General features: G+C 38.1%; 2 protein-coding genes across 2 annotated transcripts; both read left to right on the top strand.

Moving 5' to 3' along the window:
• The first annotated feature begins 2,970 nt into the window (after window positions 1-2,970).
• Window positions 2,971-17,714, top strand: LOC137953157 (phosphoglycerate mutase-like protein 1). The gene is made up of 11 exons (XM_068800413.1): window positions 2,971-3,115; window positions 4,190-4,251; window positions 4,343-4,450; window positions 8,334-8,413; window positions 13,705-13,867; window positions 15,149-15,223; window positions 15,343-15,431; window positions 15,542-15,661; window positions 16,283-16,327; window positions 16,421-16,547; window positions 17,306-17,714. Exons 1-10 carry the CDS (start codon window positions 2,998-3,000, stop codon window positions 16,515-16,517), a joined length of 957 nt encoding a protein of 318 aa, XP_068656514.1. The 5' UTR covers window positions 2,971-2,997; the 3' UTR covers window positions 16,518-16,547; window positions 17,306-17,714.
• A 173-nt stretch (window positions 17,715-17,887) lies between these two features.
• Window positions 17,888-20,967, top strand: LOC137953155 (probable beta-D-xylosidase 6). Its single transcript, XM_068800403.1, has 6 exons — window positions 17,888-18,696; window positions 18,889-19,055; window positions 19,175-19,272; window positions 19,360-19,710; window positions 19,805-20,221; window positions 20,287-20,967. Exons 1-6 carry the CDS (start codon window positions 17,968-17,970, stop codon window positions 20,883-20,885), a joined length of 2,361 nt encoding a protein of 786 aa, XP_068656504.1. The 5' UTR covers window positions 17,888-17,967; the 3' UTR covers window positions 20,886-20,967.
• Window positions 20,968-23,821: the final 2,854 nt, after the last annotated feature.

The following is a 23,821-nucleotide window of genomic DNA, read 5'->3' as shown; positions in this document are numbered from 1 at the left end:
TTAAGTTGCTCTTGGATAGGGGTAGAGTTGAGTACTCGAAGTGACTTACCATGTTCCTTTTTTTTTCCATCTAGCATGAGCAAAGTTGACCCTAGTGTGGGTAAGGGCACCCACCCTTTGTTTAATGGATACATGGATTTTTTACCCTATAAAACACCCCTAAAGCTCATCTGATGAAAGATTGATTGCAAACCAGCTTCTCTAAGTGCTCATAATTTAAGATCCTTTGAGAAAAAATACGTGGCAGGCCTTTCAAATCCTATATACATGCTCCAAAGTGTTACATTCATCAGATTTGTCTACATTTTTGAGAGTTTTCAAGCTAGTAATTCATTTATAAGTTAAAACCGGTAAGTCCATTAGTTTGTTTCTTATTTCTTTCTTATTCTCTTTTCAATTCTATGATGGAAAAAGGTTTGATGCCTTGTTTAAAAGGGGGAAAGAGTTTGATGCTCGATATTACAAGTGCTTTGTTGGAGCTCTTTTCTTCTTACCATTGCTTGTGAATCTCAGAGTAGTGTTTTAAGCATGGATGTACCTAATGGCTGAGGGAACCATGTAAAAATCCTTATGTCTATCTCTATTTTATTTATCATTTTGTTAGTTTATTTTATTGTGGACACATTTAGGAACACAACTTTTACATCATTTTGGGCCAACAAGTATTTCAAACATACTTCAAAGTCAATCTAAAATAGAAGCTCATGACATGTTCATTTTCCTAAAAGGCCAATTTGGTGGACCAATATTTTCAATTTAACGGAACAAATTTTACCCATATTGACATATCCAAACGATCAACTTCATTCAATCAATCGACTACGGTACATGGGAGATTCTGGAGAATAACCCTTTTGTCCCAATGAAAATAGTTTATGGCCAAAGGATGGTACAGGGAAAATCTAATGTCACCAGTGAAGATATACAAATTCTAGAGCAAGGCATTTGTTGCTTTCTACTCTAGGCTAATTAATTCACTTGTCTCTCCTAGTGGATGACCACAAAGAAGATATGAGGCAAATCATAAAGGGGCCAAATGAATCCAATTAAATTATGAGTCAATCTTGCCTTGTTTGATCCTAATACGAAGAGTTAAAGATGAAACCAAATGAGACTATTTGACAAATAAATTATTGATTTACAAGCATTTCAAATGATCTTGATGTACTTGGGGTGTGTTGGTCTCATGATCTTCAGTAGACTAACTTTGATGATAACAAACGCTTCAAAATTAATGGTATGTGCATGGGGGTGCAATTGGCAGTTTAGTAGTGGAGGGGTCAAGGTTAACCATAATATGACCTTTAATTGTTAGAGTCCCTTATCAAGATACCTCTAAAGCATAATTCATGCTCCTTTTTAGATAAATTAAATTAACATCTAATTGTGAAGAACTCTAATTTCTAGTTCTACTTAGCTTGAAACGGAACAATCGACAAAAGCTATTTTATATGATCTACTATTTCATAAAAAAAATTAAAAAGTAAATCTTATTTGCTAAGTATCCAAAATTGTTCTAGTTGTCAACACCTCTTTCCAGCTTAAGATCCTAATTGTTCCCTGAAAACTCTTTTTGTATTGCCTCTATTCTAGGTCTTTTCTTCTTATCCTCTCTTCCTATTTCAATTCTAAAACTAGGTAGGTAGTTCATCTAAGAAAAGGGGCAAGAATTGTAAAAATAGGTAATTCAAAGGGAAAACTTAAAATCCTGAAGGGCCCATGGTCCCCATATTCACTAACCTAGCTACACCCATGGGTGTGCATTGAGAAGTTTTTTATAGTGTTGCAAGGTCATTCTAAATTTTTAGAGTCCCAACGATAGAAAATGGCCAAAAAAAGAAAAGAAAGAAAAAGTGTGCTAAAAGGAGAACCGACATTTGAATGATAGAGAATTTATAGAAAAACAACTAAGTGCAACACATTTGGATGGAGTACTATCAACATTCGACCAACAAAGAGTTTGTACAAAATCAACAAAGTGCATGGTGTTTGAACGAATTGTGACAATTCAAATGATAGATAATTTATAGAAAAACCAACAAGGTACAAGGCATTCGAATAACACATCAACATTTGAACGACAAAGAATTTATAGAAAAATCAACAAGGTGCAATGTGTTTGAACCACACATTGGAGTTCAAACGACAAAGCATTGACAAAATTTCAAAAGATGAAGAACATTGAAATGATAGCGACTCGATACTAGGAAAAAGACAATGAAAACATTTAAACAAGATAATTCTTTGCTTTTACCCTCAGGGTAACATAGGAGAAGAAATAATCAATTTTTTAGCAGGCACACCAACATGGTAAGATAAAGAATGTAAAAATTTTAGCCTAATGAATGAGTAAATATCATCGGGGACCTCTTTATGAATATCCAATAGAAATGAGCAAAGAGCCAAGGCAAAAATCGCCATAGACTTTGTAGTTGATGCATTTTTACGATTTACCAGAATTTTTTTGTGGTAGTATCTTTAACTTATAAACATTACGTTGCATAGTGACAAATTCATCTTATCAAATGAATTTATTGTATGCTTTTATGAGGTTACACTAATATAAAAAAAAATTCTCCATTAAAATAGTTCACCTCAAAATTCACTTTCACTTTCACTTCCCCTTCCTCTTACATCAACCATTTCCTCTTACATCAACCATATGTTGTATTCGAGTTTAGATTTTGACTGATGTTATCTCAGGCACAATCCTAAAATACAAGATGAATTTTGCTTCTGAATCGAGTTAATTCTGTATCGTAGGGTAAAAACACTAGGAACCGAATCGTGGGGATCTCAGAAAAAAAAACACACAAAAAAAATTCCACGCGTGGAAGGAAAGCAAAGTACTGAAACTTGCAAAATGCCAAGAGACCTGGGTTGGTCCACGGAGGGGGCGTGTCAGCTTTTGTTAAGGGGATTGACCGGCTAGAAAGAAGGCACTTCACGGACCTCCAGAGTCGAGGACAGTGTACGTGGACCATTTATTTAACAAATATGGCAGTTTATTCAATTAATCTGCCCTCCCTCTTCTTTCCGTCACCCAATCCCTGCACAAAAATTCCCAGGTCTCGTTTCCGAGCTTCCTCTGTTGTCAGCTGCAGCTCCCTCTCAGGTCGGTAAATGAATATTTCTTCATTTCTTCTATCTGCTGCTCTCTCTTTGCTCTTTAACGATAAATTTTGAATTGCTGCGTCTTCTAAATTCTACTACTTCCACTCCTTGTCCTTGGGTTTGTTACATAGGGCTGGGTTTGTTCCAGTTTTGTGAAAGATGTGGTCGTTCTGTTCCTCTTCCTTTGATTAGCTTTCGCTTCGTATATTAGTGTAATAATTTTGTCGTTGATCCGCAACGTACTAGAGAGGGGATACATTATTTTTTGCGTTCAAAATGAAACGGAATTGTAAATTGAAAATCAAGAAGGTATGTGAAACGTATAGGCATGTTGAGTTTTGCATACGGTTTTACCTTACCTGTCGTGATTGGTTGCATTTCCCGGACACACGCAACCACATGTGCAAATTAATTTGAACAAGGTCATGTAGGTTTAGTCCAACTTGGAAAGATCTGACAAGGTCTTGATTCCGTACCAGCTGTTCAAAGCATCTGATTTCTCTGTGCGCCGCGCCTTCTGATTATTTCTAACTTTGCAAGACTTCCATCATTGTTTACAATAGTGGACAAATGACACTGATTCGAGTATAAAAATGTCTGGAGTTGTACAATCTCCTTCTCTTCAAAAGACAAATTTGACACCAGTAGCATCCCAAATTTGCTTAAAGGATTCTTGCAAATTGTTGCTGAGGAAGAATTGGGGACTACTAGTTTTGTGTTTGGATTGTAATTACATAAGTCAAGGCTCTTGGTTATTCGTCTTCTTGGTTCACAAATGAGCGGTTGGTTGACTTTGGGTGGACAGCTGCTCTCATAAAAAGATAACTTGATCACTTGTATGATCATCTACCATTGCTGACTGGCCCATAAACAGGACAGTGACACTTGTAAATCAAGAATACACAGTCAAGTGATTTGCCTGTATTTTATTTTTCTATTGAAAATCGAAATGGAGATTATTTCTTAACCGGAGGCTGCCCTTTGTTAGTCTTTGGTGCTTTATGCACTAGTGTTAATTTGTCTTTCACTTTTACTGCCCTTTAAAGTTAATCTCCAGTATGGTGTATACTTGCAGACATGGACAGCACTGCAGGACCAGCTTTGTTTCCACTGCACCGTTGTAAAACACTGCATCTGGTTTGTTATATTTCCAGTATATTTGTTCAAAGATACTAGTACTTTTCTTTCTGGACTTTTTACATTTTTTCTAATACAAAACTACCTCTAGGTGAGACATGCTCAAGGGATCCACAATGTAGAAGGGGAAAAGAACCATAAGGCATACTTGTCACCAAAACTCTTTGATGCACAACTCACTCCTCTAGGTTGGCAGCAGGTATGGGAACTCTCTTATTTCCTTTACCTTTTTTCTTCTGTATACTGTTCTTAATATTTAAAAATTATCAAAGTATTGAGGTCACATCTATATCATACTGTAGTTGTGATACACTTATCCTTGTTTGCTTACACAAATGCTTGCTTGGAGTTGCTCCGTGTTGAAAGAAAAAAAAAATTAACCTCGGTGGTATGATACTGTTGTAAAGTGGAAGATGTATATATTGTACTATTTGGAATGTGTTTTATGTGATTTCTTTTTTTCTTTTTTTGAAAATTTATCTAACTCAGTTAGAATTCAATATAATTTGCATCTTCTCTATGCTTTGGAAAGCTTATTTGCTCTTGGAGAACTGTTCATTGGACTAAGTCTTCTCCTTTTACCATGTTAAGATACAAGTGATCAAGTGAGCTTTAAGAAGGTTAATGGGAAATATGATGAATTAAAACAATGGGGCTAAAAATGCCTTTATTAGTTCCATTTGATTATCTTAGCCTTGCTTCTGGCCGTAATACTGAAGTACCTAACAGATATCCAAATTCCGGCAATGTCATCTTAGTACTCATCCAATTTTTTAACTCAGAAAATATGTTCTTGAGAATAAGTGTTATTCAAAATAATCTTGAAACTAGGTTACATTGGTCTTACATTTTTTAATTATATGAAAACTAGGCTTCATAAAGTCAATAAGGAACTTGAACTGTAACTATATAGATAAGCATACATTTTGGGCTTTTAAGTTTTGAATAAATTTTCAAAGAGAAGAATCTATCAAGTTAACTTTAGTTTCATAATTATTTTTTGAAAATTTCAGTAAAAAGAGTTATCTTTTGCTTCTACGAATCATTATTGACAACAATTGTTTAACTTATTCTCAATTGTGTGTTGAAAAACAACTATAGGGGCATTTTGGTTTTTTACCTTATCTTTGTTTGTATTTATTGATGTAATCTTGTTCTACATGTCCAACTATGTCTATGGACCAAGTTTCATGTAAAGAGAACGCATAGATTAGGAAATATAGAAATGTTTTTTTTTTCACTTAAGTAAGGGCAGTTTTGTAAGTTATACTCAACCCTTATTATAAATAGAGGTTGGGGGACGTGCAGGTCCCCCAACGCAGTTCAGTTTTCAATTTCTCCTCTCCACATTCTCTCCCTCTCATTCTCTCTCTTCAACCCTCTTTCTTCTTAAGTTTTTCAGAATGCTTTTGCATATTGCATATTGCATACTGCTATTGCTAGTAAAAGGGTTCATTAAAGCTGTTGATATTTTTATGAAAATATATATCGGAGGCTGTCTAGCTGCATTGGATAGAAAAAAAGGATAGTTGCATCCATTTAAATGATGGCTGATAGTGGATTTTTAAGGATAAAAAATTCATCAGTGAAACACATGTATAGTTTTATAGATGACAGGTTGATAGGAGCGAAGAAACTTGTATTTTACATGAAAATTAAGAAATAGAGCCAAAATAGAATGTGACGAAGACAAAAAGCATAGCTTATGAGGTCCTATAGAGTAGGTCATGAACGTGGGTGGATAGATACATCCTCATTTTCAAAAAAAAAAAAAAAAAGAAGTTTTTTTTCTTAACACTATGGAACAATATATACGAACTGTGAAATTAAGGACCATGAAAGAGTAAGAGACATAAACCAAACACTTAATGATCCAACAGTTTTAATATAGGAGCATAGGATGGAGGTAGAAATTTTTTTATATTTGCCTATCACAACAGACAGTGACACCAAATTCATAGAGATTGCTTCTTCAAGTGTAAAATTATAGTAATTGAATGGAAAGAAGTTTAAAGAAGATGAAGACAGGAAGGCCACACAATGAGACCACATCCCTGTCACTTAAATGTTAAGGAAAAATTGGTTTTAAAATGATTAACGAGTCTCTTGAAGTAGATTTTTTTCTGGCATCCAATTTCAAGAACAAGGTGGTATCCGAGAATGCAATAACTATTGGAAGGTTAAGTAAATAATCCACTCGTATAGCATAGGTTACAGATGCTAGGTCACGCTTACCAAATATAAATTCTTCTTTTGTTATTGGTTGGGGTTCGGTTGGGCCCGGATGTGAATTATTGGTTGGTGGAATTTCTATGGCCCATAAGTGCATTCCATGTCTCGTGCTGGGTTGTTTGTTAGGACTGGATGTAAGAAGGGCTGTTGTAGTGAATACTCACCATCTTGTTACAGGCTTGGAAGATTCTGAGCTTATTATTTGAGATTCAACCAATTATTATAGAGTGGAGCTGGTGCAACTTCAACCTATCCCTGTAAAATCAACTGTAATTAAAGTTTTATTTCAGAAAAAAAAAATAGAGATGCAACTTTCTCCCATGGAGCCTTGTGGAGAAACATCAAAAGAAGAAGAAAGACCTCCGCATGGTTCGTATGATGTGGATATCAAGTAAAAAAAATGTGTGTAGAAATTTAATATATTAGAATATTATTGACATTGTGTTATGACAAGAAACATTGATATCATGGGCATGTGTTGTGCTATTTAACTTGTATCAGTATTAGGACAATGAGCGGGAACACAAGCCATTTCGTGTTACTGTCAGCTTAATTTGAGGATCGATTTAAAGTCATTTTCTCACTTACCATGGAGGAGCTTATGGCCTATATTTGTGAGATGACGCATTACTGCATGTTTTTTTATGGATGATATAATTTAGATTGAATCTAGGGATGGCAATATGGAAATTGGAAATATAAAGACAAGACTTTTTACCCAAGAGGTTTGCTGACCTAATACTGAATGTAGGTGTTGCATTTTGGTGAATTCGTTTGAGACAATATGTCTTTGGGGCAGATAAGCCAAGTATTTAAAAGGGAAACAATCTAGGAGGATATAGTTACAAGATAAAGCCTGTAGGTATTTTCAAGGTGGTGCCATGTCAGATTAATATTCTGTCTGTCAGTCTTTTGCCCTATGGAGCTGAGTGTGGTATAAAAAGTTGCACCATCAACAAAGTTGGGGTGGTAAAGATGGATTGCTAATTTGAATGTACAACAAAACTATGAAATGATAAGTAATTGATATATTAGAAAACATTTGTGGACTATCAGTTACAGCGAGAAAGCAAAAAGTAATTTGAGATGTGACTTGGGTCTTTGGCTCAGTGGTCACATGGGGTTTCTAGTGCATGGTCTTGTGTTCAAGTCTCACCATGGGTAAGGGTATGTGTGTGTGTAATCAACATTAAAAAAAAAGTCATTTGAGATTTTTTTCCCCCCGTTTGGCAAATTTGTTTGAGATGGATGGAGATGCTGTTGACAATAATTAGAAGTGTTCTTTTTTGGGACTTGAGGGGCAAGATACTGAAGAATGCCTGAAATGACATGGATGGAAGAGAGGGAAGGCTTGAAAAGGCCAACTTACCCATTTGATTAGCAAATGATGGAGCATAATGAAGGAGTCATGTTGTTGAACCAAAGAGCATAATGGAGGAGTCATGTTGTTGAACCAAAGAGCATAATGGAGGAGTCATGTTGTTGAAACCAACATAGTTGGATAAGGCATGAAAGAATAAAATATATGTTCTTAATGAATGTAACAAATATAATCTGTTATTAATGACAACAATGGTCTATCAATGCCAAATTTGCACTGTTTTCTGCTAGAACCTAAGTTTCCAATATATGATTCTAGCATGTAAGTAGATACCTTATGTTTCTCTTTTCCTTAGTTTTTTTCCAATATTTAGTGATTTGGCCAACGATCACCTTTCATTTTCCAGTCAGGCACTTTATTATTGCTTCCTTTCTGAGTTTGTCAGTGTCTTTTCGTTACAGCTATTTTTCAATTTCTTCTTCTTCATTTTGTTCTAACCATTACAATTTTTTCTGTGGTACTATAACAGGTTGATAATTTGCGTAAACATGTTCATGAAGCTGGGCTTTCTAAGAGGATTGAATTAGTTGTCACATCTCCCTTGTTGAGGTATTAAGTTGCAACCACTCCTGTTAATTTCAGACTATTCAATGTTCAACTATGAAAATTTTGCTAAAAACGTGTGTCCCAAGAATAAAAGTATTTATCTGACAAAATTATCTGGTTCTTCTGCTAAAAGTTCTGGTATTTTTGCTTTGTTATCTGAACATGTCATTTTAGTCATTGTTCCAAGTGGTAGTGCTACGATTGCATAAAAGAACCATGAGGGCTGCATATCCTGTTGATGGCTGTAAATAAATAAATAAAACAGATTGCTATTAACCACTTTTTCTTTCAGAATCCTCATAAATAGGACATTTCTACTTGTAAATACTGGAATCTTAAAGAATTTGCAGTTAAAATGTCCTTTCTTGGCCAAAATAGCTTTGTTGACCAGACACTATAGCTGATAACTACTTCCTCGATTTCCTCAATGCTCAAAATCCTCTCTTTGATTACCCCAGCTGAGGGCTGAAAAGTCAGCTAGTCTTGGTTGCACACTCCTGGGAGTTCCAATGCCGTTGTAAACACATTGACTAGGAAGGAGTCACCTGGCAACACCTTGCTGTTGGCACCTCCTCCCCTCTATGAGTCTCTCTTCCTCTCCTTATTTTTTCACTTAGTTTTTTGTTCCCAAGTTTCTTGAAATTTCCTATTTGGACTTTCTCCCTTGGGAGCTCTCTTAATGAATCCTCCTTTCTCATTGCCATTAAAAGAAGGGTGAAAAGACAGGATGGGATGTTTTTATTACATGTGCACAAATGTCATCATGTCTCAGATGGACCTCCAGGCACTGTTGAATGCTTTCTAGTTAAGTTGAAAATTCAGAACGGAAGATGTATTACATTTACCAGTCTCCCAATTAAGCTACTTCACTGTTGATGCGTCCATTTAAGCATGATTTTATTTGTGAGTTTCTTTCTTTTCTTATGCTTTCTTTCACTAGTAAGTTAAAATAAAGTTGCAGCGAATGGTTAGCTTGTTTTAATGGGAGGACAGATAAAATTTAAAGGGAAACCTGTTCTTGAAAAACTTCAACATCACCTTTCAATATGGAAGGGCTGGCTCATCTGAAAGGCTGGACAGTAACATTGATCAAATCGTGTTTGGCAGGTTTCCCAACTTATTATCTTTTTTTCCTTTATTGCCCAGTGAGCATGGGTAATAATATTGAAAAGTTAATGAGAAATTTCCTTTGGAAGGGCTCCTTTGATGGGTTTAAACACCATTTGATTAAATTAGATGAAGTAGGTAAATCTAAGAAGAATGGAGGTCTGGACATTCGAAGGCTTAGAGATACTAATGTGGCGCTACTTACTAAATGCTGTTGGCAATTGAATATGAAACCTCTTCCATGGTGTTCATTTTTTTGTAACAAATTGATGACTGTTCTTGAAGTTGGCTACCTCCTAATTGGAGACACGTTTATCCAACATATTGTTTCTTCTCATCCAATATCAGGTTTTCAGCTGGAGCTGGAAATAAAATTCGGTTTTGGTATGATCATTGGGTACTCAATTTGTCTTTACAAAACATTTTTCCTTGGCTTTTCAATTTGGCCAGGAATCATCATATTTTCCTTTTTGACATTACCCAACACGGTCATATTCAAAGTGTGGATTGTCCTTCTTTATTTCTTCTTGAATTCAATGATGCTGAAGCCTTGGAAATCTGAAGCTTAATCAAAGATTTGGAGCATGTTTGTTTTCAGGCTTCTCAGCCTGACCATCTTATCTGATGCCCTTCCACTAATGGTCAATTGACAGTCTCCTCTTGCTATGAGAAGCTTGTCATGGGGATTTCTTCTACTAGAGTAGCAATTGTTTCCTCTGCCTGGTCTCTTTCTGACCCTCCAAAGCAAAAGGTTTTTGTTTGGAGTGCTCTCCATGGAAAGATATTAACTCGTGACAATCTGGCTAAAAGAGGTTTGCTGCTTCCTGGCCTTCCTTGTTTCTGTATGGTCAGTTTGAGGAATCTGTTGATAACATTATGCTTCATTGTAGATTCTCATGGAAAATCTGGAGTTATTTCTTTGGTTTATTTGATTTTCCTCTTTGCTGCCCTGCTTCTCTCAGCGGTCTCATCTCTCCTCACTCAGTTTCTTATTTGCCCATGCTTGGGAAGATAATGTTAAAGGCCTGTCTTGTTCATATCCCTCAGGGAATATGGTGGGAAAAAATCAGCAATGCTTTGAGAGCATATTTTCTCCATGGACTGTTGTGTTAGGATTCATTTTAATGTCATATGTTGATTTTTTTTTTTTGAAAAAGATGTATTAATAAAACAGGAGAAATTACAAAATTTGGGGGAGCATGTCCCTCACAACCAGCGATTGTAAGGTAGCTCCCTGCCTGGCAAGCACATTTGCCGCTGAATTTGCAGATCTCGGAATGTGAGTCCAAATACAAGAAACAATTGAGGTAATTTCTAAAATTTCCCTAAAAGTATCCCAATGCCTCCGTGGAAGGGAGGATGCATTCTCACACCAACCTATCACCACTTTTGAGTTGCCTTCAGTATGAAGGGCCCCCCTGCATTTATCTCTAATGACGCGAAGACCGGAGAGGAGACCATGTAACTCAGCAGACGTAAAGTCAGATATACCAAGAGGGCCGGCATAAGTTAAGAGCTGATTTCCTGAATGATCTGAAATAACTCCTCCAAAACCAGAAATCCCAGGGTTACCAAGAGACGAGCCATCAAAATTTAACTTGAGATAACTAGGATCGGGAGGAGTCCATTCTTGCATGACCAGAAGTTTTCTCCCAATGTGCATCAAAGCCAAGTTTCTCCAGTTTTCACGTATGGAGGATCCTAGATAGGAAGAGAATGCTTTCTTTGTTAAAAGCCAAGTTGATATATGACCTACCACTCGGTCCGCAACCCGGTCTAAAGATTCGCTTTTTGCATCGAATCGTCTTCTATTGCGCTCATTCCCAAGCCCCCACGATATGAAATTGGCACAGGCAGAAAATATCAGCTTTCCAAGGCTCGGCATAGGGGTACCCATGAGAGATTTACTAAATGAGAGTAGATCAACCGTCATGCAGAATTGTAGCCCAAACTTTTCAAGAATGCTGATCCACACCTTCCAAGAGAAACTGCAATGGAGTAGAATGTGGCTAGTAGTTTCAGTGTCAGAGTTGCAGAATGGACACAAGGGGTCAACGGAGGGGTGTCCTCTTCTTCTCAACATAGCTGCCGAGAGAATTTTGCCTTGATAGGCACTCTACATGAAGAATTTTACTTTTGGAGGGGCACATAAACGCCATACAAAATTGATCTCATTCTCCCTCCAAGACGAATTTCCGCCGTTTAAGAAGCCATATGCGGACGAGACTGTGAAAGAACCCTTTTTATCCAGCCACCAAATGAGTCTGTCAGCCTCCAAAGGACGGATTTTAAATGAAGCAACAAGGTCCATCAAACGACCAGCCTCCAAAGCCTCACTATCCGAGAGACCCCTTCTAGGATGGAGGCTCATACCCCCCCTCCTCAAATGCTTCTGCTACTGATTTGTCTTTGCGAGACGCGTGGAGAAAAAAACTTTTGAATGCAGCCTGCAGGGGCTCCTGCCCTATCCACAAGTCTTCCAAAAACTTGATCGATCTACCACTGCCTGGATAGAATCTACTTGCAGAATGAAATTTGGAAGCAGAAGGTATAGAACTCTCCATATTGAGGAAATGCCTCTTCGATTCCCCCCAGACATCCACCAATGAGGATCCCCACCCAGCTTTGCGAGAACCATTTCCTTCCAAAGATTTGAGGAATGGTATTAAACTTCCATAACCATTTTAGCAACAATGCTTGATTCATGTCTCTAGATTTCCGGATTCCCAGGCCACCCATATTCTTTGGCTTGCATACTTCATCCCAACTAACCAAATGGTACTTAAAGGCATCACTTGATCCCCTCCATAGGAATCTTCTTTTTAGCCTATCCATTACTTACAAATTGCAACAGGACAAGGCATAAAAGATAGGGCATAATTGGGGATTCCTGCTATGCAAGACTTGAGAAGGATGAGCCTCCCCGCTTTACTAAGTAGATGCCCCTTTCATATGTTGATTTCTGAGGCCAATATATAAACACAAGAGATCTCAAGGGAAGGAGAAAAGAGATGAACTCTAGTTCTTGGAAGAGAGGAGAGAAGAAACCAAGGGAGAGAAAGAAGAGGAAAAGAGAGAGGTGTAAGGATGAATTTGAGCCAAGAAGAAGGGGCTTGAATACTCTACCCTATGCCTTGTGGCTGTATTTATAGTTGTGTGAAGGTGTTTACAAAGACTATAATGCCCTTATAGGACTACATGTTTCAAAAGAAAAAAGACATAAGAGGACATACACCAGCTTGCATTATTAGAATTCTATGCCATCTCTATGAAAGTTTCCCTTATTTACTAGCCATGCCACCCCAACATGTGAGTGTCTTTTAACACTATAGCTTGGCTTTACACTCTTGATGCTTTTGAGGATGTTAATGGCGGCATTTGTAGATGCAATTGGAGCTCATTAGCGAGTATGTCTCTTCCTGAGCATGATATCCCAGTTGAGTGGAAGCCACCGATTGAAGGCATTATTAAGCTAAATTTTGATAGATCCTCTTATAGCAATCCTGGTCCCCCTTTTTTTTGGGTAGTGGTGGTGGGGGGTGTTGAAATTAAAATGGTGATATTCTTGCCTGTTTTGCTGGCCCTCTTGGTCAAACTGATTCTACAATAGCTGCACTTCAAGCTTCAAGGAATAGTCTGAAAATCTTCCATGAACGTTTTCATAGGCACTTAATGTTGAAGGCGATTCTCGCTCAGTTATCTCTTGGGGCTTGGGCAAGAAAGATCCTCCTTGGCGTCATTAACTCTGTTTTTGTGAAATTCAAGATTTTTCAAAAAATGTTGTTTATAATTGGTGTTTTGTTCCTAGATTAGCAAATTCTGTTACTGATTCTCTAGCTAGAGAGGGGGTTACCCTTCAATCCCTCATTGTAAGGGCCCCTCTCCTTGATTTTTGTTTGTTGATTGCTGTTTGCCTTCAGGTTTAATGAATATACCCCTTCTCTCAAAAAATATAATGGTTTTAGACTTTTTTTTATTTTTATGAATTGTGGTTCTTTTTTCCTTGAAGATGTCTTTCTATAAAATCTGTCTTTTATATTCTTGCAATGAAACTGTAATATCAGAACTTACGGATAAAACTAGAATAGTTTTAGACTTGTATAAATGAGATTCATTTATGAGATTTTTCCTGAGCCTGTTCAGGTTGTGCATTCGAAGTATGAACTTTTCATTCAACTGGTTTACAGGACAATGCAAACAGCAGTGGGTGTCTTTGGTGGGGATGGCTATGTGGATGGGGTTGATGCTCTTCCACTAATGGTGGCAAACGCTGGGAACAGTGATCGCTCTGCAATATCAAGTTTAAACTGTCCACCTTTCCTTGCTGTAGAAACGTGTCGTGAACATTTGGTATGTCTCCTAGATCTTCTTGGCTGTTTCTGCAATGCACCCTATAAGCTAATGTTGGATTGTGAAGGAAACTAGCAAAACAAAAACCTAAGAGAAGCAGAGAAGTAGATGCTAAACTTGAGTTCAAAGTGTTTTGAATAAATTAAATCTGATTCAAAACTATAGCAACAGTCTCTAATCCTTTATTTATAACTTTCTAGGACCGAGTATCCTACTAAAAGTCACACTATGGACTTTTTAAAATAAGTACCATTACAACAATGTAAGTTACGGACTGAACCTTCCAATTTTCAATTCAACTGTTGACTTACTAAACTGAATTGACTAGCAACCGGAAGAATGGCCGTGGTTGCTGATTGTTGACTTCTCAAAACTAACAGATACTGCACCTTTACTATCAAAATTCCATCCAACCTGAGCCACATTCCCGTCTACTTGATTCCCTGCCTAGTGCCCTCTTACTCTAGCCACTGTTAGGTGCAGCTGTGGAGTTTTTGAAACTGAATTTCAAGCTTTATTACCCGTCTTGCTGTCTGCCTGGTGCTCTCTTATTTGGGGCTCTCATCATTGTGATATCATGGGAAGGGTTTTTAGACTCATCTTCAGTTTGAACATCCTTTGCTATGAACTGCATGGGAATGCAGCAAGTTGTTGCATTGAAGCTTCAGCTTGTCTCCTTAGTGCTGCTAATTCATCTGTAGATTACTGAGTCTGCATGTGGGGCTGCCACTTAACAAATAGTCCTTGCCACTAAACAATCTTCCGAGTTTCGAATGCTAGCTGTAGTACAAATCTGTGGTTCTTTTTCCTTGAAGATGTCTTTCTATAAAATCTGTCATTTATATTCTCGCAATGAAACTGTAATATCAGAACTTATGGATAAAACTAGAATAAAGTTTTGTACAATGCAAGGGATGCAGGACTTTCTCTTCGTTTCTAATGTTGTTGTGTAAAAACTGTTTCAAGCCATGCTAACCTAACTGGGCAAAAGAAAAAACAATGACCAGGAGGAAGTAAGATGTTTTTTCAGTTCTATACTAACGCATGAGTGTTTTTAGCCCTCAGAAAAACAACAGTTAAAGGCTTTATTCTTTTCTATTACTTAATTGGTTGATTCAGCTTGTTGATTTGTGGTCAATTCAGCTTGTTGACTTATGTGGTTGAGTCAGATTGAAGTTCTTGGTTAGTTAATGGAATTATTATTTTATTAAAACTAAACCCAGAGATCATCCACTATGGATATTTGTGTTCAACACCTCTAATTATCTTTTATGTCTGTAGGGAGTTCACCCTTGTGACAAGAGGAGTAGCGTGAGCGAGTATCAACTTCTTTTCCCTGCAATTGATTTTTCACTGGCAAGTTCTTTCAACATATACTGAGACTGCTGTACTGCTGTTTTATTTGATAGAGCTTATGATTTCGTGATCTTTAAAACGCATTAACTGGTTTCGTGGGACTAATTTTTATTTTTCAGATAGAAAACGATGAAGATATCTTGTGGAAGGCTGACATCAGGGAGCCAAATGAAGATGTTGGTGCTCGGGGAGTGCAATTTATTAATTGGTACTGCTATTTCCATTATGCAATTCAGCGAGGAATTTTCTTTGTGCTTAGGGTTTGCAATTCCTGTGAGATATGTTCAGGTTCTAGCATTAATATGTTACATGATGTAGGTTGTGGACCCGCGAGGAGAAGGAAATCGCAGTAGTTACTCATAGTGGATTCCTATATCATACCTTGAGTAGGTTTGGGAGTGACTGTCATCCCTTGGTCAAGGCTGAAATCAGTAAACAGTAAGTTGTTTGTGGTATGCTTATTTGATTATCAAAGATTATTCAAGGGGAAACTAAAATAAAATGAAAATTGCACTTCATGGTGCAGTGTGTAGTCTTCTTATGTGAAAATCCCTTGGTTATCATAGGGGGCTAGCCTTTTTCATGTGCTCTCTTGAAGATGGTGCAAGCTACTCTGGATTGAATGTATGGGGCTAATGCATATCATATCAAAGTTGTGTATGATCCAGTATTGATGTGGCACACATGGGTGGCCTGGAGTTACCAATTCAAGCTCAAATAACTGCTGAATTATAGTTCAACATGAAATCCCAACTAGACTGTTTTTGAATGACAGTATAGTAGAAGTGGTTGATCTATGGATGTATAATAAATCTCAGGGTCATTTGGATCATGGCTACCCGTTTGTAGATGCTCCACCTGTTGAAAACTATGCAACATTATCACTACTTGTTCCTAAATTCTCTATAATAATACTCTTATTAGTTTGATTGAAGGGTAATTAGCCAAATATTATGAAAGAAGAAAGTATAGAACAAAGAATTATGAGAAAGGAAAGACAAGATATATCCTAGGCCTACTTTAACTGGTTCTTTTGCTTTTTCTATTATGTTGTTGCAGTTTTGCCAATTGTGAACTCCGCTCAATGGTGGTGGTTGACAGAAGGCAAGCATTTAACTCAGCACCATGTTTATTTTATTTTTATTTTTATTTTTATTTTTCATGCATTTCTAACAGTTTAGAAGACAAAATCTGCAGCATGATTGGGTCGGATCCTTCTACAACGAATTATCCTGGAAAAATCCCGCGTGGGCTTGATCTCCCTAGTGATGGTGCTCAGGAGAAGACAGTCTAGGAGCTTGCTATATTAATTCACATTATCCTGGTACTAACAAAAGGGTTCACCGCCAGCTCCCTGATTTTGTTGTTGGGTGTTGGTTTCTTTGATGCCTACTTATGAGATCATTCATGGATTTTGATTAGCCATTCTTTTCTTCACACAACCCACTTCATTTTTATGTACTAGGGTTGGAAATACACCCGTTTTATACTAAACAAACGCAGAAAAATCAAGTCAAATCATGGAGAATAGTGGGTTTTGTTTGGATATTCTGAATTCCCCTTTGTGTTTTCTTTTCCATCTGTCTGAATTCCCTGATTGCAGATGATGATGGCCAAAGGCTTCTTTACACACTCCTGTTTTACCTTTAGTATCTCAACCACACTTAGTTAACCTAGTTGGCAATCAGACCTTGTTCCATCAGTTGACCTAATTGGTTACATCATTAGGTTTACACACCCACAACTACAAACACATAAATTATTGTCAAGAAGTTGATTAGAGTTTTGAATTCAAAAAAGAAAGGTTTAGAGTAAACATCTAAATGATATAACACAATCAAATTCAATTGTTCTGAAATTCTGTGGTCCTAACAAATTATGTCCAAAGAAGGAACTTTATTTTAATCCAGTGGTCTCATACACTCTACTTGCTAGCCTTATCTGCTTTGATGACTTGCTTCCGTCTACTTGAGAAAAAAAATTCATAAGATTCACATCTTGGTTAAGGATGCTTAAGATTATTCTATCTCCATGTAGTTGCAAAGTCATCTCATTAATCAATTAATGATCTTGTTTAACCAGGTTGCTGTCTAACCCAAAATGAGTCGCCACTATAAAGCTTGCGTGCTCAAAATTTCAGGTTTGCCTTCCCTATTGGATGGATGTGATGAGAGAATATGGAAAAAAAAATTCTTTATTTCATCACTATCTTTGAACATTCTCAAAAGCTGAGTGCAGAGAGAGCAGGTTGAGGAATCTGCCCACGGTTTTGTTTTTTTTTTATGGAAAACATCTTCCTTATCTTCTCTACTAACCTTCTTGATGTCAGTTTCTCTGAGTGCTCTCTGAACAGCTGCAGAATTTCCATTTTGGGTACAATAATTCAATTCTGTTCGTAAAATAACTCGAAAGTCTAAGAACGAAGCCAAAATTAAGTCGACTTCGTCTTCCACGATGCTCTCAGTCTCTGTCGAGGAGCAAACTATTTGCTGTTACTTGTTCCAATCATATTATCTTGTACTGAAAACGTAAAGTCATCTAATTACCACAAGTCTGATCAGTGGTTAAGAAAGATCCGTTGAAACTGCAAGGAGACTGGTGCGGAAGAATGAGACGGAGATGATTGACATCAATGGCTGCGTCATAAGAAATCTCGGTCACCATCGTAGTGAACCCACCAATTATAAGAGCTCCCCGATTCTGGTTCTGCTTCTCCCTACTAACTATCAATAAAAACTTACGAAATGTCTAAATGGAGAGTATCCCCTGTCTCTCTCCTGCAACTCTTCGCTATCTTGATCTCGCACTCTGTCGCTGCGCACCCGCATCCCCGGTACCCGTGCAAACCACCTCACCATGATTCCTATCCCTTCTGCAACACCTCTCTTTCGATCCCTACTAGAGCCCAATCGCTCATCTCCTTCCTCACTCTCAAAGAGAAGATTGCCCAGCTCTCCAATGGGGCAGGGCGCATATCCAGGCTTGGCATCCCCGCCTACGAATGGTGGTCAGAGTCACTTCACGGTATCGCCATCAACGGCCCCGGGGTCGCCTTCAATGGATCTATCAAAACGGCTACCAGTTTTCCACAAGTACTGGTGACTGCGGCCGCATTTAACCGGAGTTTGTGGTTTGAAATTGCCAAGGCGATCGGAGTGGAGGCAAGGGCTATGTATAATGAGGGTCAGGCTGGTTTGACGTTTTGGGCGCCCAATATTAACATTTTCAGGGACCCCAGATGGGGGAGAGGGCAGGAGACTCCAGGCGAGGATCCTGTGGTCACTGCGGCTTATGCGGTGGAGTATGTGAAGGGATTTGAGGGGCAGAGTTGGGGTGAGGAGTACAGAGAGAAGAGAGCACTTGAGGGGACTGAGAGTGGCGGCGCTCTAATGCTTTCTGCTTGTTGTAAGCATTTTACTGCTTATGATTTGGAGAAGTGGAGGAATTTCAGTAGATACACTTTTAATGCAGAGGCAAGATGTCGTTGCTTTTCTGTTATTTCCACATCATTGAAAGCAAAAAACAAGATCCAAGAAGTTTTTTTATTTGCTTTCTCTCCTCAAAATACAACTTGCTTTCATCTCCCATTTAAGCTCGGATTTCGGAGATCAACTTTGGCAATGTGCAATTCTCCTTCTGATTATATTCATTTCTCCCGTTCGCAGGTTACAAAACAAGATTTGGAGGACACTTACCAGCCCCCATTTCGAAGCTGTATCCAAGAAGGCCGTGCGAGCTGTTTGATGTGCTCATACAATCAAGTAAATGGTATACCTGCTTGTGCTCGGCGTGATCTCTTGGATCAAGTTCGAAATGAATGGGGCTTTAAGGGGTTAGTACAGTTTTTGATTTCCTTCATCGTATCGTCTGGTAAAATCTGTAATGCTCGACTTCTAGTTCAAGATTTACGAACCTGTATAACTCAAAATCCTTTTCTTAAACCCGACGCAGATATATTACCTCCGATTGTGATGCAGTGGCTATAATATATGAAGATCAGAAGTACGCACACAGTGCTGAAGATGCCATTGCTGATGTTCTAAAAGCTGGTGATTACAATTATCCCTTTTTTCCTTGGACAGATTAAGAATGTTAGAGACCCTAATAACTTCCCGTCTTCTTTTGGACACTTGCAGGCATGGATATAAACTGTGGAACGTATTTGCTTAGACACACTGAATCAGCTGTTAAAAAGGGAAAAGTCCTCGAGAAAGACATAGATCGAGCACTTTTTAATCTATTTTCTGTTCAATTGCGACTTGGTCTCTTCGATGGGAATCCATTACAGAAACAGTTTGGAAAACTTGGAACTGCAGATGTCTGCACCGAGCAACACAGACAATTGGCGCTTGAAGCTGCAAGACAGGGCATCGTGCTTTTGAAGAACGATAACAAATTCTTGCCATTGGATAAGAGTACTGTGGGTTCATTGGTAGTCATCGGTCCTGCGGCAAATGATACAAGCAAGCTTGGCGGAGGATACACAGGTTTAATTTCCAAGACCATTGATGTTTCTACCCAGACAACTGTTTCTTGCATTTTCCTTCTGTGATATAACCATTAAATTTCCCAAAAATGCAGGCTACCCCTGCCGGCCAGTGAGTCTTTACGAGGGGCAGCGTGCATATGTGAAGAAGACATTATTTGCACGGGGCTGTTTTAATGTTTCCTGCGAGTCTGTAGCAGGATTCACAGAGGCGATTCATGTCGCCCAGAAAGCCGATTATGTTATGGTGGTCGCAGGCCTGGATCTAACTCAAGAAACTGAAGGCCTCGACCGAGTTAGCCTCCTGTTGCCTGGTAAACAGATGGAGCTAATTTCTGCCATCGCAAATGTTAGTAGAAGACCACTGATTCTGGTTCTCATGGGTGGGGGACCAATGGATGTTTCCTTTGCAAAAGATGACCCTCGAATTGCTTGCATCCTCTGGGTAGGCTACCCAGGTGAAGTTGGTGGGCAAGCTGCTGCTGATGTTGTTCATGGAGCGTTCAATCCAGGTTAGACTCTTCTCAGAACTTTTACTAATTAATCAAACAGTTGATGCTGACATTGGAGCAAACAGGTGGAAGATTACCAGTTACCTGGTATCCTGAATCATTCACTCGGATCCCCATGAATGACATGAACATGAGAGCCAACTCTACTCGGGATTACCCTGGACGAACCTATAGATTCTACACAGGCGACATAATCTATGGGTTTGGCCATGGATTAAGTTACTCCACTGTCTCTTACAGATTCTTATCAGTTCCCGATAGAGTGAGCTTGTTGGGTTCTTTAGTTCAGACAGATTTCAGTAAGAGATCAGTATATGGAAGGAGGGGGTTGCCCGACTTCGTCTTAGTCGATGAAGTTGCTTCTTGCGAAGCTCTGAAATTTTATATTCACTTCTCTGTGGCCAATAATGGCGATATGGATGGTTCTCATGTAGTCATGTTGTTCTCTAGAGTGGGGAGAGGGTTCGAAGGTGCCCCGACGAAACAGTTGATCGGCTTCACTCGGGTCCATACGGAGGCATACAAAGCCACTGAAGCTAGCCTTCTGGTAGACACATGCAAGCAACTAAGTCTGGTTAATGATCAAGGAACAAGAATATTGCCATTGGGATCACATACTTTGATGTTGGGAGGTTGGGAACATTCTTTGAATCTTGATGTTTAGGAGCCCAGCTGATGCGTCGTGAATTCTTTTCAAATTTGATCTATATTGAAGTAATAAGAATCTCACGTCTACTTCTGAGTCAGTTTCAAGCCTTGTGGATTTCTCAACATCATTGTAGAACAACATAACCAAAATTTGATAGCTTAACTTTCACGTGAACAAAGAAGCATGATTCACATACAAAAGGGTTATTCACTATATGAATATCACTAACTTGTTTTATGGTCATCACAAGTTAAATAGGAAAAGAATATGATGTAGTACAATATATGTTTTCACCGACTAAAGAACATCAACCCTGACCCCATTAAGACTGACATAAGAAGAAGGGCAAGGGCAATTAAACTGTTTTTGTGTTTCATTTGGAGTCATTTCCTTTCTTCATCTGGGAACCATCATATTCTGATTTTGGATTGCCACGAGCAAGATCCCAAAAAGACTTTAGTACTCAAAGAGGTGGCCTCTGCTTCTGGTTCTAGAACCGCTTTCTTATCAGACAACATCCATAAAGAGTAACTCTTTCCATTGATCCTTCAGATCCTGAAGCAATGAATAGACTGAGTAAAGTTTCAAGAACATGCAATAGAAGCAGTGACAGAATTGTAAACTGGAAATAGGAAACTAAAGCTCAGCAATATTCACATGATAAACTAATATGAAAAATTTAAATTTACAATAAATAACTAATGAGAGAATTTGAGACACCAATGAGAAATATTACATAATTATTAGAAAATGTTTCTGTAAATTATGGGTTGCATATAAAGAAACTCGCAATATCTAATGAGAAATTTCTTAAGAAACTAGCAGTATCCAGTGAGAAATTTCTTCTGATCCTTTTTTTTAAAGGATGGCATCTTCTCCTCTTTGTTAGGGTTTCACATCTCTCTGATGCCTTCCGTGTCTGAAGTGAAATGTCTTGTATTCCAAGATACGCTAAATACTGATATTAGAGGTGTCAATTTTACCAAATAACTGGTCTACCACCTGTTCATTTGTATACAGAAACAAAAGAAAAATCATTTACAAGGTAAGGATGGATACCTTTACCTCTTTACCATTTACTACTTATTAAACAGAATGGATACAAGTAATGAAGAGTCATTTCTGTAACCAGACAGAACCAAAACAAATGGGTAATAGAATACCCTTACTTTATTTTGTACTTTACCCATTTACACCCCTGGACATCAGTTATCTCCATGGACCTAGGTTGTGTTGTAACAGACTCTGGGCTGTCCGGTTGGGTATAAGTTGTGGAGCCACGCTCTTCATTGCACAATCTCTAGATTGAGAGATAGAGCATATGATACACCTTTACTAATATGTGAGAGAAACAAACCTGAATGGACTTTGATGACTGTAGATAGTCACAGATGCAGATACCAGGTTGCCAAGGAACAAGAATTCTTCTAAGAAAGAAGTGATTGCATGGCTTTCTGTTGCCAAAGCATTTAATAATATCAATTAGTTAAAACTCAGTCAAATTGTACAACCAAATAACATAACAACAGTTTGGGCACAATACATTTGATCCTAGCATAAAAGTAAATAACAATCTTTTTTCTTTGGTGGGTTAATTGCTCTCACCCCCTAACAAATTGAAAATTACTCTTAATCTCACTGGATTTGTATCTCAATAATCACTATGCTTACTTTCTTGATATTTTTTGCCAAAGAAGGACATAAATACCATTTTTTATTTTTATAAATTAATTTAACATTTATTTACAAAAATCAGAGGGAGGAAGCTTCTCCTCTCCTTTCTCCCAAACTCAGGAGGAAGGAAAGGGAGTAGCAGAGAGTCCCTCCTCTTCTATGAGGGTTAGAAGGAGAGGGTTAGAGTCAGAGGGAGGTGTAGAGTCCCTCCTATCCTCTGAGAGACAGAAATAAAGGGTTGACACTCTCTCTAAAGTAAAGAAGGACAAGCAAGTATCCCTCAGATCAAGGCTGTATCAGTTTTAATTTGATGGTTGTTCTTGGGAAAATCCAGGCCCAATAAAGTTTGAAGCAGTGTTTAGATGGAACGATGGAGCTACTGCTCTAATCCTTCTGAGGACCTTTTGGGTCATACGGATCCTATTTTGGTAGAGATAGTGCTGCTCTTCATGCGTAAGACTATGTATCATTTCTCAAGTCCCTTAGAGATAAGGTTGTTAAGTTGCGGAGCCTAATTACTGCCCTACACTGAGTTAGTCACAGATCCTACACGGTCAAGTCGCCGTGGGGGTTGGATAGGGGCGGGAAGCGCCCCTCCGTGGGTGTAGGGGGCAGAACCCCCGCTCAGTTCATGATAGATTGACTGTTGTTTCATTAAGGACATTTTGAAAATTTTACTCTCGTATCGCGGTTGCCCTAGTTTTCTCTTTATAATTGAGGGGCACTACTATTAAGGTTTTATAATCTTAATCCGATGAGCATCTCGAGTTGCAACCCGAGATGTTAAAGAGAAATACCTGTAAGTGTGCGATTTCTCTTGTAAACTATTTCATCTTTATAGGATTACCGCAGCGGCAGAAGACAAGACGTAGTCTCACCTTGAGGCGAAATTGTATAAATCTTGTTGTGCTTTTCGGTGCTTGTTTTTTCCTTCCTCCGCATTTATTATATTATTCTCATTAGTTTGGAATTAGGGTGTTTAATTCCTATAACTATGTATCATTTCTTAAGTCCCTTAGAGAGAAGGTGACCCCAACGCTTCCATTAGCTGGTGCATAGATCCTTGGAATATTCATCATAAAATTTGTGATATATGAAGAAAGTGTTTGTAAAATGGTCTCCTGTAAATATATCTACAAATGAGAGACAGAAAGAGAGAGAGAACACGAAACTTAGAGAACAACAAAACGTATGTATAAAGTAGTAGCAACTGAGATTTTTTTTTTTTTTTTGAAATGTGGTGTATAAGTTATAAAAAAATAGAGTAAAGTACTAAC

Source organism: Aristolochia californica, unplaced genomic scaffold (assembly GCF_029961685.1).
Source record: "Aristolochia californica isolate CCGP_79_NKW_82.1479 unplaced genomic scaffold, dmAriCali1.0.hap1 SCAF_16, whole genome shotgun sequence".
In the NCBI taxonomy this organism is placed as follows: Eukaryota; Viridiplantae; Streptophyta; class Magnoliopsida; order Piperales; family Aristolochiaceae; genus Aristolochia; species Aristolochia californica.
Note: the sequence above shows the minus strand (reverse complement) of the source record. Positions and strands in the feature narration are given on the sequence as shown.

Coding starts and splice junctions, on each gene's coding strand:
- LOC137953155 (XM_068800403.1), top strand. CDS start 17,968: ATGTCTAAATGGAGAGTATCCCCTGTCTCTCTCCTGCAACTCTTCGCT. Junction 19,056..19,174: donor AATGAATGGGGCTTTAAGGG/GTTAGTACAGTT, acceptor AACCCGACGCAG/ATATATTACCTCCGATTGTG. Junction 19,273..19,359: donor TGCTGATGTTCTAAAAGCTG/GTGATTACAATT, acceptor GGACACTTGCAG/GCATGGATATAAACTGTGGA.
- LOC137953157 (XM_068800413.1), top strand. CDS start 2,998: ATGGCAGTTTATTCAATTAATCTGCCCTCCCTCTTCTTTCCGTCACCC. Junction 3,116..4,189: donor CAGCTGCAGCTCCCTCTCAG/GTCGGTAAATGA, acceptor GTATACTTGCAG/ACATGGACAGCACTGCAGGA. Junction 15,662..16,282: donor AAGGCTGAAATCAGTAAACA/GTAAGTTGTTTG, acceptor ATGTTGTTGCAG/TTTTGCCAATTGTGAACTCC.